This window comes from Theropithecus gelada, chromosome 15 (assembly GCF_003255815.1).
Source record: "Theropithecus gelada isolate Dixy chromosome 15, Tgel_1.0, whole genome shotgun sequence".
In the NCBI taxonomy this organism is placed as follows: domain Eukaryota; kingdom Metazoa; phylum Chordata; class Mammalia; order Primates; family Cercopithecidae; genus Theropithecus; species Theropithecus gelada.
Window position 1 is genome coordinate 54,892,161 of NC_037683.1, and position 13,848 is coordinate 54,906,008.

The following is a 13,848-nucleotide window of genomic DNA, read 5'->3' on the forward strand; positions in this document are numbered from 1 at the left end:
CAAAAAGAACAAACCTGGAGACATCACATTACCCAACTTCAAACTACACTATAAGGACTATAAGGTCACCAAAACAGTATTGTATTGGCATAAAAATAGGTACATGGACCAATGTCACAGAACAGAGAACCCAGAAACAAAGCCAAATACTGACAGTCAGTTGATCGTCGAAAAAGCAAACAAAAACATAAAGTGAGGAAAGGACACCCTCTTCAACAAATGGTGCTGGGATAACTGGCAAGCCACAAGTAGGAGAATGAAACTGGATCCTCATCTCTCACCTTACATAAAAATCAACTCAAGGTGGATCAGAAACTTAAATCTAAGACCTGAAACCGTAAAAATTCTAGAAGATAACATCAGAAAAACTCTTCTAGACATCGGCATAGGCAAACACTGAAAGAACCTAAAAGCAAATGCAACAAAAACAAAGATAAATAGATGGGACTTAATTAAACTAAAAAACTTCTGCACCAACAAAAGAAATAATCAGCAGAGTTAATAGACAACCCACAGAGTGGGAGAAAACATTCATGAACTATGCATCTGACAAAGGAATAATATCCAGAATCTACAACAAACTCAAACAAATCAGCAAGAAAAAAAAACCATAAAAAAGTGAAAAGTGAGCTAAAGACATGAATAGACGACTCTCCAAAGAAGATATACAAATGGTCAACAATCATATGAAAAAATTCTCAACATCATTAATTATCAGGGAAATGCAAATCAAAACCACAATGCAATACCAGCTTACTCCTGCAAGAACGGCCACAATTTAAAAATTTAACAAAAATAGATGTTGGAGTGGATGTGGTGAAAAAGGAACACGTTTACACTGCTTGTGGAAATATAAAGTAGTACAACCACTATGGAAAACACTATGGTGATTCCTTAAAGAACTAAAAGTAGATCTACCATTTGATCGAGCAATCCCACTACTAGGTATCTATGCAGAGGAAATAGAAGTCATTATATGAAAAGACACTTGCACATGCATGTTGATAGCAGCACAATTTGCAACTGGAAAAAAGGGAAACCGCCAAAAGGCCAATAATCAACAAGTGGATAAAGAAAATGTGGTATGTATATGTGTGTGTAGATATATATTTATACATATATATACTACTCAGCCATAAAAAGGATCAAAATAATGGCATTCACAGCAACCGAGATGGAGTTGGAGACAGTTATTCTAAGTGAAGAAACTCAGGAATGGAAAACCAAACATCGTATGTTCTCATTTATAAGTGGGAGCTAAGCGGCCAGGCACGGTGGCTCACGCCTGTAACCCCAGCACTTTGGGAGGCAGAGGCGAGTGGATCATGAGGTCAGGAGATCGAGACCATCCTGGCTAACGTGGTGAAACCCCGTTTCTACTAAAAATACAAAAAAATAACCAGGCATGGTGGCGGGCACCTGTAGTCCCACCTACTTGGGAGGCTGAGGCAGGAGAATGGCGTGAACCCAGGAGGTGGAGCTTGCGGTGAGCCGAGATCGCACTACTGCACTCCAGCCTGGGCGACAGAGCGAGACTCTGTCTCAATAAATAAATAAATAAATAAATAAGTGGCAGCTAAGCTATGAGGACACAAAGGCATAAGAATGATACAATGAACTTTGGGGACTTGGTGGGAAGAGTGAGAGGTGGGTGAGGGATAAAAGACTACACAGTGGGTAGAGTGGACACTGCTTGGGTAATGGATGCATCAAACTCTCAGAAATCACTGCTAAAGAACTTATCCATGTAACCAAATACCACCTGTTCCCCAAAAACTATTGAAATAAAAAAGATAAAATAAAGCTGCTTTAAACGTTCCTAAAAAAAATCTTCTCTTAGCCATAATAATATAGAAATTTGCTTAAAGTTACAAATTAACAGAAAAAAAAACATTACTTTCTTAGTACCTTAGCCAGTACTGCAAGACTTAACATGGGCTGCAATTCAGCTCATATTAGAGACTGTGATTCCAAAATTTAATTTCATAAGTTGTAATCAGTGACAAAAACATTACAATAGAATATGAGAAACATTAAAAGGCAATTTCGTCATTGTTGACTACTTATTAGTTTACAACTTAGTTGATTAAAATTAAAACAATCTTAGCCGAGTACGGTGCCACGTGCCTGTAGTCCCAGCTACTCGGGAGGCTGAGGCATGAGAATCCCTTGAACCCAGGATGTGGAGGCTGCAGTGAGCCAAGATTGCACCACTGCATTCCAGCCTGGGCAACAAACCAGGACTCTGTCTCAGAAGAAAAAAGAAAAGAAAGAAAGTTAAAACAATTGGTATGCTTTCTGGTGACTGGTGGTAAAATGATTGTTTTACAAACTTTAAATAAATATATTCAAATAGAAATAAATGAAATGTAAAATGGTAAAGTTGTTTTGAAAAACAGTCTGGCAGTTCTTCAAAAAGTTAAACATAGTCATCAGTCAGCAATTCCACTCCTAGGTATATATACAAGAGAAGTGAAAACATATGTCCACACAAAAACTTGTACATGGATGTTCATAGGAGCATGATTCATAACAATAAAAAAATGGTAACAGCCCATACATCCATCAATTTATAAATGAATAAACAGAATTGGTATATCCATACAATGGAATACTATTTGGAAATAAAAATTAATAAAATACTAAGCATGTATCAGTATTAATAAAAATTAATAAAATACTGAGCATGTATTAGTATTGTATTAATTTTTATTTCCAAATAATATTCCATTAGTCTTAGTTTTCAAGGCTCATCTATGAGCCTTGGAACAGAATAGAGAACCCTGAAATAAAGCCAAATACTGATAGTCAGCTGATCTTCAAGAAAGCAAGGCTCACTGTGTTAAGTGAAAGCATCCTGCCACACAGAAGCACATATTGAATGATTCCATTTGTATGAAATGTCCAGAATAGGCATGGCTAGAGCTGGGAGAGGCATAAGGGAGGTGATGGTTAAAGGGTGTAGGGTTTTATTGGGCTGACTGAATAGTTCTAAAGTTGACTGGGGGCCTGGCACACTGGCTCACAGCTGTAATCTCAGCTCTTTGGGAAGCTGTGATGGGAGGATCGCTTGAAGCCAGGAGCTGGAGACTAGCCTGGGCAACATAGTAACATCTTGACTCTACTAAAAATAAAAATAAATTAGCCAGATATGGTGGCATGTGCCTGTAGCCCTAGCTCCTTGGGAAGTTTGAGCCCAGGAGTTTGAGGTTGCAATGAGCTATGATCACGCCACTTGCACTCCAGTCTGTGCAGCAGAGTGAGACCTGGTCTCAAAAAGATAAAAATAAATAAAAATTGAAAAATAAAGGTGATTTAGGTGATGGCTGCACACTTCTGTGAATATACTAAAAAGCTTTAAATTGTTTACTTTTACTTTAAGTATGTCTATTATATGGTATAAAGTATATCTTAATAAAGATATTTATAAAAAACAATTATACTATGCAATGGCTCTTAAACACTCAAAGAAATATTTAAAGCTATAAGAAAAATTGAAAGAATGAAAGCCACTCCTGTACCTTTAGAATGTAATTTTTAAAGTGAGAAATGGATGTAAAATGTCCTAGTATAAAGGTACTTACTGTCTTTCCATGCTGGCTATTTCCTGATTATCATCTTTAACCTACAAAGGCATAAAAAGAAAGTAGTATTTAAAAAAATAACTCATTGTAAGGCCATCTTAAAGACAATTTCCTTCTAGAGTGCATTGTACTAAAGTGTCAAATCTAGTCTCCTTCTTGAAATCTATTTTTTAGACTTCAACCTTTGAAGTTAAAGGGAACAGCACCAAGGAACCATTCACAGATTCCATCCTTTTTCCTTAAAGTAAGGGTAGTAACTGATATACTCATAGCTACCCCCCAGGCACCATCAGGTTAGCACATCTTCAGGCCTGGATAAGTTGATATAAACAACTAGGATTTCTGAGAGTCTCCCTCACTTTCCCACAGGTAGGGTTTTGTTAGATTGAGCAAGTCCAGTTAAATTTGAATTTCAGATAAGTAGTGAGTATCTTTGAGGGGATATATATACCATGTAATATTTGGATTATTCGTATCATTCATAAGCAATGAATAATTTTTCTATATCGATATATGTGTCTGAAAGATTATTCATTGCTTATCTGAAGTTGAAATTTAAGTAGCTATTCTATATTTTATGTGGTACGTGTACCTCAAGATCACTCCTCCCCATCCTTCAATGATTTATTTCCAAGGAACTACACAGGTTCTAGAATTAATACCCTTCTGGAATGATTCTAATAATTAAATAGTCCCTGAATTGATACCTAAATTTCTTCTAAATGCAATGGGCTTGATCTAAGTCTAGGGGCAAGGGAGTCCCTGACTGGAGCTGTGCCCAAATATAGATGAAGTTCTCCTAAGGCCCTTATAGTTAGGGTGTGTCACGATAAACAACATGCTAATTATAATTTGGAGCTAAACTATATCTACCCTTGGGGTAGTAAGAAAGCTACTAAATATATGTTACATGTGTCATGACTTTAGGACATACGATAATTTCACAGGACATTTTAATTCCATTCTCTTCATGGAGGCACCGATAATAACAACCACAAAAAGTCATTAGCCTTGGGATACTCCATTTTCTAAATACAAGGCCCAAAACAAAAAGGAAACATATCTTCCAAAAGATTATCTAAATATTTAATGACCAATAAAGAAGAGTTTCAAGTATTCCTAATAAGGAAAAGTTAGCCTCACCTACGATAGTATGAAATATTTAAGAAAATCTAGACTGGGTGCCTATAATCCCAACACTTGGAGAGACTGAAATTGGAGGATTGCTTGAGGACAGGAGCTTGAGACCAGCCTAGGCAACATAGTAAAACCCCATCACTACAAAAAAATAAAAATAAAAAATTAGTGTGTTGGCACATGCCTGTAATCCCAGCTACTCAGGAGGCTGAGGTGGAGGATCGCTTGAGCCCAGCAGATCAGGGCTACAGTGAGCTATGATTGCACCACTGTGCTCCGGCCTGGGTTACAGAGCGAGACCCTATATCAAAAATAAATAAATAAATAGAAAATAAAGAAGAGGAAGAAAATCTAGATTAAGAAGTCATTTCTTCACATAAACTATTTTTAGACAATACACTTACTAGCTTTTGGTTGCATTAATATCCCTTAAATAAAACAAATCAATACATGTACCAAAACCAGACATCTTAAAATAAGTATGTTTCTTTTGCCCACCTGCTTAAGTAATTTCTCTCTCTCTTCCATTGGAGATCCTATGCTTTTGTCTTCTGCAATCATTTGATCTCGATGGGACTCCAACTCATAAAGCTTTTCATGCAGCAATACAGCCTCCTGTTTCACCTGGGAGTGAGCTATTTCCTAAAGGAAAATAAGAAGGGAAATTTTTAATTTGTATTTTATCAATAATTATTATCAAATAGGTTTCGGGTAATAAGAATAGGGGGTAAACTACCAGCATCTTTAAATACAGACAACAAATATCATTAGTACTCAATAATGCTACAAAGCACATTCCTAAACTGGAAGAATAAAAATAAATCCTGTATATTTTAATAAGCTATTTTCAATCTAAGATTCACAAGAAGTTGATAGCCTTAGTTTATTTTATTTTCTACATATAAGACCTGAATAAATATAGGACAACTCTACCAACGGGAGGATAAAGACAATGTCAAAACATATGTGCAACTTTAAACACAATGTCTGATTCAAAGTCCACAGAAGTGATCTTTGGAGAGAAGATATTTTTCCCTAAATAGGTCATAACATATATTTTTCCACAATTTTGCGAGTTGAATTGTGTCTGCTCAAAAGGTAAGCTGGAGTCTTAACGACATACACCTGTCAATTTGACCTTTATTTGAAAATAGGCTCTTTGCATATTTAGTCAAGTTAAGATAAGGTCATTAGGGGTGGGCCCTAATGCAATATGATAGTGCACTTTATAAGAAGAGTACAAACGCAACAGAGACACACAGGCAGAATACCATGGTATGACTCAGGCAAAGACTGAGATGATGCAGCTGCAAGTCAAGCAACATCAAGGGCTAATGGATACTACCAGAAGCTAGGAGGAGGCAGAGCAAGATTCTTTCTAGAGTCTCAGAGGAAGCATGGCTCTGCTGACACCTTGATTTCAGACTTTCAGGCTCTGGAACTGTGAGAAAATTTGTTTGTTTTAAGCCACCCAGTTCGTGATATTCTATTACAGCAGCACTAGGAAATTAACACATGAAATAACAGTTATTGTGTACTCACCACTATCCTACCTTTCACAAAGAAAAAAATAAGGACGTGACAAAAATGTTATTAGATTAAAAAAAAAAAAAGCTAGGAATGGTGGTGGTGATGATTAAAACGACATTTGAAACTCTTGTTTACTGAGCATCTGTTCTGTGCCAGGCACTATGCTGCATGTTATTTATATGTTATCTCTACTATCCAAAGTGATACTCTACAAGATAGTACTATCATCTCCATTTTACAGATGAGAAAACTAAGGACCTGAAACGTAAATAACTTTTCAAAGTTAACAAAGACATAAGAGTTAACAGTGACATTTGAAAACAGACCTACAGCATGAACAAAACAAAAGTCTTAAGAGGCAAGACCTCTTCTCTCTCTCTCTCTCTCTCTTTTTTTTTTTTTCTTTTTTGAGACGGAGTTTCACTCTTTCACCCAGGCTGGGGTGCAGTGGTGCGATCTTGGCTCACTGCAACCTTCACCTCCCAGTTTCAAGCGATTCTCCTGCCTCAGCCTCCCAAGTAGCTGGGATTACAGGTGCCCGCCACCACACCCAGCTAATATTTATTTATTTATTTATTTATATTTGAGACGGAGTCTTGCTCAGTCACCCAGGCTGGAGTGCAGTGGTGCGATCTCAGCTCAATGCAAGCTCCATCTCCCGGGTTCACGCCATTCTCCTGCCTCAGCCTCCCAAGTAGCTGGGACTACAGGCGCCTACCACCACGCCCAGCTAACTTTTTGTGTATTTTTAGAAGAGATAGGGTTTCATCACGTTGGCCAGGGTAGTCTCAAAACTCCTGACCTCGTGATCCGCCCACCTCAGCCTCCCAAAGTGCTGGGATTACAGGTGTGAGCCACCACGCCCGGCCGACCTCTTCTCTTTTAAAAGTATGAAAGAAGGAACCTCCAAAAAAGGAAAGAGTAGACAAGAGAATTTTTCAAAGTCCATAAGCAATGGATTATATATACAGTTCAAGTAATAGATTAGGCATCAGATAAGATAAAGGCATGCTAAAAAATACATATAGAGAAAATGCAGATATTTTATGCTATCCTTTTTCATAGTCTCTTCTCCTTTTTGCCTAACAATCCTATAGACTTGTTTGAATTGCATCTTAATAAAACTGTTCTGGAAGACTTAAGCTTATGTTAATTCTTCACCTGATTTTTTTCCATTCTTGTGAACTGAATAAGTATGACCTAATACGTTGTACAGTAGTGAACATAAAGTATTCGATAAATACTAGTTGATTGACCACTATCTGACACATATTTTCTTGAAGAACAAGTCCTAAATAAATAAATAAAAGAAATCTGGGCTGGGCATGGTGGCTCACGTCTGTAATCTCAGCACTTTGGGAGGCTGAAGTGGGTGGATCACGAGGTCAGGAGTTCAAGACCAGCCTGGCCAACATGGTGAAACCCCATCTCTAATAAAAATACAAAAATTAGCCGGGCATGGTGATGCACGCTGTAATCCCAGCTACTCAGGAGGCTGAGACAGGAGAATTGTTTGAACTCAGGAGGCGGAAGTTGCAGTGGCCAAGATCGTGTCACTGCACTCCAGCCTGGGCAACGGAGCAAGACTCTGTCTCCAAAAAAATTTTTTTAAAAAGAAAGAAATCTGGCAAAAGTTAAATAGAATTAGTGACTTATGTTATCCCAATTTGCAAACATTGTGTATCTTTAAAACTCTTGTTAATGTAGGCATAAATGTACTGACATCAGAGAAGAATGGCATCAGTACAAAAAGTAAATCTAAGGTTATAGCTTATCTTCTTCCTATGGAAATTAAACTCACCAACTGAAGTAAGATTTAACTCTCACAAACCCACTCCAAGAAAGATTAGTGACGAATTCTACAAGCTGGTTGTATTAATACTAAATGTGGTCCTTCTTTCTTTAAGCGTATTTCCATCACCAGAGATCCAAGGAAATAAAAATTAAGTGTATTTATAGATGGACAATCAGACACAGAAAATTACCTTCCTATTTTTTTTTTCTTTTTTTTGAGACGGAGTCTCACTCTGTCGCCCAGGCTGGAGTGCAGTGGCGTCATCTTGGCTCTCTGTAAGCTCTCCCTTCTGGGTTTATGCCATTCTTCTGCCTCAGCCTCCCAAGTAGCTGGCACTACAGGCACCTGTCACCATACCGGGCTAATTTTTTGTATTTTAGTAGAGACAGGGTTTCACCATGTTAGCCAGGATGGTCTCGATCTCCAGACCTCATGATCTGCCTACCTCGGCCTCCCAAAGTGCTGGGATTACAGGCGTGAGCCACCATGCCTAGCCAACTACCTCACTATTTTTAATTAAATAACTTTTGCAATAGCAAATTCTCAAAAGAATTAATTACAAAATATTCATTTATTTTACAAGCTAGGGTGTCAGTAATCCATCAATCTACAGCAGTTCCTAATACTATCATCATGTCATCCACCTGAATCCACAGGGAATCGGGAAAGGGAGGCAAGATTTAAGGTACAGTCAGTATACCGAAATGCCAAAAATATGAAAAAGGAGTTCAAAGAAAAAGAAATTCATTGGCCAAAAATGATATAAACAGATACTCAGCTTTATGCATAAATAAATGAAAATTCAAATAAGGTAGTAATTTTTACCTATCAAACTAGCTAAAATTGGAAAAGTCAGATAATATTTGCTGTCAGTGAATGCAGGGGAAATAAGCATTCACATACATTACATCTAGAAGTAAAAGTTGGAACAACCTTTTTGAAGGCAGTTTGGCAATCTTACAACATTTTTAAAGTGTATACCTTTTGACCCATTGTGAGAATTCAATCTTATGATATACTAATACAACTTTGCATAAAATGTATGCTTTCACCGAGTATTGTTTATAATCCCAGAAAACTATAAACAACCCGTTCATTTACAAGGCTGTGTTATAATTATACAACATAATACAACGTAGCAATTTAAAATAATGAGGAGGTTCTCTAAGAACTGATATAGGCCGGGCGCGGTGGCTCAAGCCTGTAATCCTAGCACTTTGGGAGGCCGAGACGGGCGGATCACAAGGTCAGGAGATCGAGACCATCCTGGCTAACACGGTGAAACCCCGTCTCTACTAAAAAGTACAAAAAACTAGCCGGGTGAGGTGGCGAGCGCCTGTAGTCCCAGCTACTCGGGAGGCTGAGCCAGGAGAATGGCGTAAACCCGGGAGGCGGAGCTTGCAGTGAGCAGAGATCCGGCCACTGCACTCCAGCCTGGGTGACAGAGCGAGACTCCGTCTCCAAAAAAAAAAAAAAAAAAAAAAAGAACTGATATAAATAGACACTGAATATATAATGTTAGGGTGAAAAAAAAGCTGCAGATAGCATAGCAAGTATGAACCCCACTTGAGGTTTTTCACAACTGTAAAACCAAGATGGGATTTAGGACTCTTGTGGGGATTATATGAAGATGATGCTGATATAAGTTTACAGCTCAAAAAAGTATACAGTAAGCACTTGATAAACATCTTTCCAGTAGTTCCATCTGGAAAGAAGGACACAAAACAGACATTTTTACGTTAATCTTGTTCAACTATTTTTAAACCATAAGCACATTTTGTTTTGTGAATTAAAATGTTTTAAATAAACAAATAAGAAAACAAATGGAAGTTTTTACATCCTTAAAGAGATGAACTCATGTCTCTCCCTCTTTGTTTTTAGTCTCTTGTGTATGTGTCTTTAAATTGCCATTAGAGGCTGAGCACAATGCCTCACGCCTGTAATCCCAGCACATTGGGAAGCCAAGGTAGGCACATTGCTTGAGGCCAGGAGCTGTAGACCAGCCATAATGATACCCTGTCTTTACAAAAAGTAAAATAAAAATTAGCCAGGTGTGGTGGTTCCTGCCTGAAGTTCTAGCTACTTGGGAAGCTGAGGAGGGAGGATCGCTTGAGCTCAAGAGCTTGAATTTACAGTGAGCTACGATCATGTCACTGCACTCCAGCCTGAGTGACAAAGACCCTGTCTCTTAAAAAAAAAAAATTTTAATTGTTATTGGATTTTGCATGTCCTAGGTTGGGCAGAATGATTTGTTTTATACATAGTAGGTACTCAATAACTGAATCTCATTTCTTACCATACTAGGATCTTTGTGGGTCCAGAATAGGAAGAAAAAGTATTAAACTCCTATTAGTAAACTGCCAGATCAATATGTACTTGAATTAGTTTACTTGGCTGAATTAACTTTTTTAACTGAGTAGTATGAGAACCCTTATTTGATTTTACACTTACTGCTTCCATGCTCTCTTTCTTCATGTTCTGTGAATCCAATTGTTGTTGAAGTGTATCTAATTCCTAAGTGGAAAAAAAAAAAGCAAACATAAATCCAAATTACATTAAGAATACTTTGTAGTAGTGGGGGGAGGGAGCTTGGAAAAAAAAATTTGTTTCTCTATTTCTCAACATTTCAAATACAGATGTGACAAAGTAAATTTTCTAAATATCTTCACTGGCATCTTGCATTTTGACTAGAATTTATTAACACTTCATTATTTATATTTTTCCCATCTTCTTTTATTATTCTTAAAAACTTGCTGTGTGCCTTCAAAAAAAAAAAAAACCAAAAAAAAACTTCATGAGTTTCTCAAAAGTAGCTAGACCTTAGACCTTTTCACAGTGAATCATCACTATGTTCTGAGACATCAAGTATCAGAAGATTTCAAATTATGTCACTGTTTAAGGTTATTATTTAAAATATTGATGTTTAATCGTGTTTTCATATCTTTTACCTAATTTCACTATACTATACACACACACAACACATGCACACACACATATATATGTAAATATAAATATGGTTCACTCCTAGGATAAGATCCTTAAATTGTTTACTCATTCATTATCCCATACAAGATTAAATATATTTTGGAATTATTTTGGCATTTCTATCATACTCTTTCTTTTCTCTTTCTGAGACAGAGTCTCGCTCTGTTGCCCAGACTAGAGTGCAGTGACATGATCTTGGCTCACTGAAACCTCCACCTCCCAGGTTCAAGCAATTACCTGCCTCAGCCTCCCACGTAGCTGGGAATACAGCCGCCTGCCACCACACCCGGCTAATTTTTGTATTTTTAGTAGAGATGGGGTTTCACCATCTTGGCTAGGCCATACTCTTTCTTCAATGCTTCATTGTATCTTAGAAATCTTGTCTAAAATAAAAAAGTTACTAAATTGTCAGCAAAGGAATGTCTCAGAAACTAAAACTATAATCATTATTGGCATTTATGGGGCCTAATTCTTTGCTTAATCTTTATTAAGGGCCATCTGGGCATGAAAGGGCACCATCATGACTGAGCATTGAGAGGATTCTCAATATCCCCTAAGCAGGGATTTTAATTGCTTATTTAATATTACATGTTCTCACTCATCTGTAGGAGCTTAAAAAAGTGGATCTCGGCCAGGCACAGTGGCTCACACCTGTAATCCCAGCACTTTGGGAGGCCGAGGCAGGCGGATCATGAGGTCAGGAGATCGAGACCATCCTGGCTAACACAGTGAAACCCTGTCTCTACTAAAAATACATTAAAAATTGGCCAGGCATGGTAGCGGGCACCTGCGGTCCCAGCTACTCAGGAGGCTGAGGCAGGAGAATGGCATGAACCCGGGAGGCAGAGCTTGCAGTGAGCCAAGATCGCACAACTGTACCCCAGCCTGGGTGACAGAGTGAAACTCCATCTCAACAAAAAAAAAAAGGGAGGGAGGTAGTAGAATGATGGTTACCAGAGGCTGAGAAGTTGGTGCCCAGCTGGGGGCATGGGGCGGTGGAGGGGGAGAGAAGGAATAAATTCTCATGTTTGATAGAACAGTAGGGTGGCTATAGTTATCAATAATTAATTGTATGTTTCAAAATAGCTAGAAAAGGAGATTTAAAATGTTTCCAGCATAAGGCCGGGCACAGTGGCTCATGCCTGTAATCCCAGCACTTTGGGAGGCTGAGGAGGGCGGATCATGAGGTCAGGAGATCGAGACCATACTAGGTAAGACGGTGAAACCCTGTTTCTACTAAAAAAAATACAAAAAATCAGCCAGGTGTGGTGGCAGGTGCCTATAGTCCCAGCTACTCGGGAGGCTGAGGCAGGAGAGTGGTATGAACCCAGGAGGCGGAGCTTGCAGTGAGTCGAGATCACGCCACTGCACTCCAGCCTGGGAGACAGATCAAGACTCCGTCTCAAAAAAATTTTTTTAAAAAGTTTCCAGCACAAAAAAAATCCTAAATGTTTGAGGTGATGAATATCCTGATTATCCTGATTTGATCATTATACATTGCACACATGCATGGAACTATCACCTGTACCCCATAAATATATACAACTGTTGTGTATCAATAAAAAATTAATTTTTAAAAATGGATATTTAAGCAATATAATTACAGGACAATAGCCATTCAAATCATAATGCTAACAGGTAAAAAGTTTAGCTGTTTATTACGCAGGAAGGAAAAGGAAAGTAAATAGCTATATGGAGCTGGTCTATGAGGACTTCTTTTTTTCTTTTTTTTTTCTTTTTTTTTTTGAGATGGAGTCTCGCTCTGTCACCCAGGCTGGAGTGCACTGGCGTGATCTCAGCTCACTGCATCCTCCACCTATGAGGCCTTTTAATGTTTGCATTAAAAGTCTATAACTGCAAGTATTTATAGACTTTTTAATTTATAGACAAGTATTTTTATAAATGCAAGTATTTTCATGTCTTTATGAAATGCAAAATGAATAAATAGAAGTGAACAAAAAATAATAAGAGTAAAAGCTAGGTCATCAAGCAGCATACAAAAACAAAGTTTTCTAAATAAATGCTTCTGAAATGTGAATGTCCGTTTGAACCAGTTGGGGACCTTGTTAAAATGAAAACTGATCTCAAAGTCTAGTCAAGCTCTCAGGGGATGTTGACGCTGCTGATATTCAAACTATACTGTTAGTAGCAAGACTGATACATGCTTGGCACAGAGTAATAATTCATATTACCTGTAACAGTTTCTCATTTGTGGCTTTCATCTCTAGGTACTTGACTTGGTTTTCAAGAGACATATTTTTGATAATGTCATCTGCTGCTTGTTTTTCCTGTTCAATTTCTTCTTCTACGCTTCTCATTTGTTTTTCTTTCCTAAAATCAAAAGCACATAATATTCCTGATACCGTACTGAGGAAAAAATATCCAATTATTTTATACAAGTCACAGTCCTAATTTAATAGGATACTTAAAGATATTCAACCATAGTGTGTGACTGAAAAGTCTTTATATTTGTACTAAAAAAATGCTATTTGACCTATATAAAATTTGGCCCCATTAGCACAAACTTATTTGGCATCTTTCTCTTCTCCATCCCCAAATTCCTCTATTTCCTTACTCTCCATTTTACTTTACTAAGAAATCACAAAGATTATCAAAGAAAATCTTTAATGACTTATATATATGAGGATGCATTTATACTTTTTAAAAGTTATACCTTCAAAAGACAAATAAGAGACTGGGCTCGGTGGCTCACATCTGTAATCCCAGCACTTTGGGAGGCCAAGGCAGGTGGATCACCTGAGGTCTGGGGGTCGAGACCAGCCTGGCCAACATGCCGAAACCCGATCTCTACTAAAA

General features: G+C 37.8%; 1 protein-coding gene across 5 annotated transcripts in view; it reads right to left on the reverse strand.

Moving 5' to 3' along the window:
* The window catches only part of IFT74 (intraflagellar transport 74), a 128,033-nt gene that overhangs the window by 49,348 nt on the left and 64,837 nt on the right, over positions 1-13,848 (reverse strand). For all 5 annotated transcript variants that reach the window (XM_025359146.1, XM_025359144.1, XM_025359145.1 and 2 more), the window contains exons 9-12: positions 13,224-13,362; positions 10,498-10,560; positions 5,220-5,363; positions 3,585-3,625 (exon numbers count right to left, since the gene is read on the reverse strand). In XM_025359146.1, the coding sequence (XP_025214931.1) occupies positions 3,585-3,625; positions 5,220-5,363; positions 10,498-10,560; positions 13,224-13,362 (387 nt within the window). The remainder of the gene's footprint in view (positions 1-3,584; positions 3,626-5,219; positions 5,364-10,497; positions 10,561-13,223; positions 13,363-13,848) is intronic.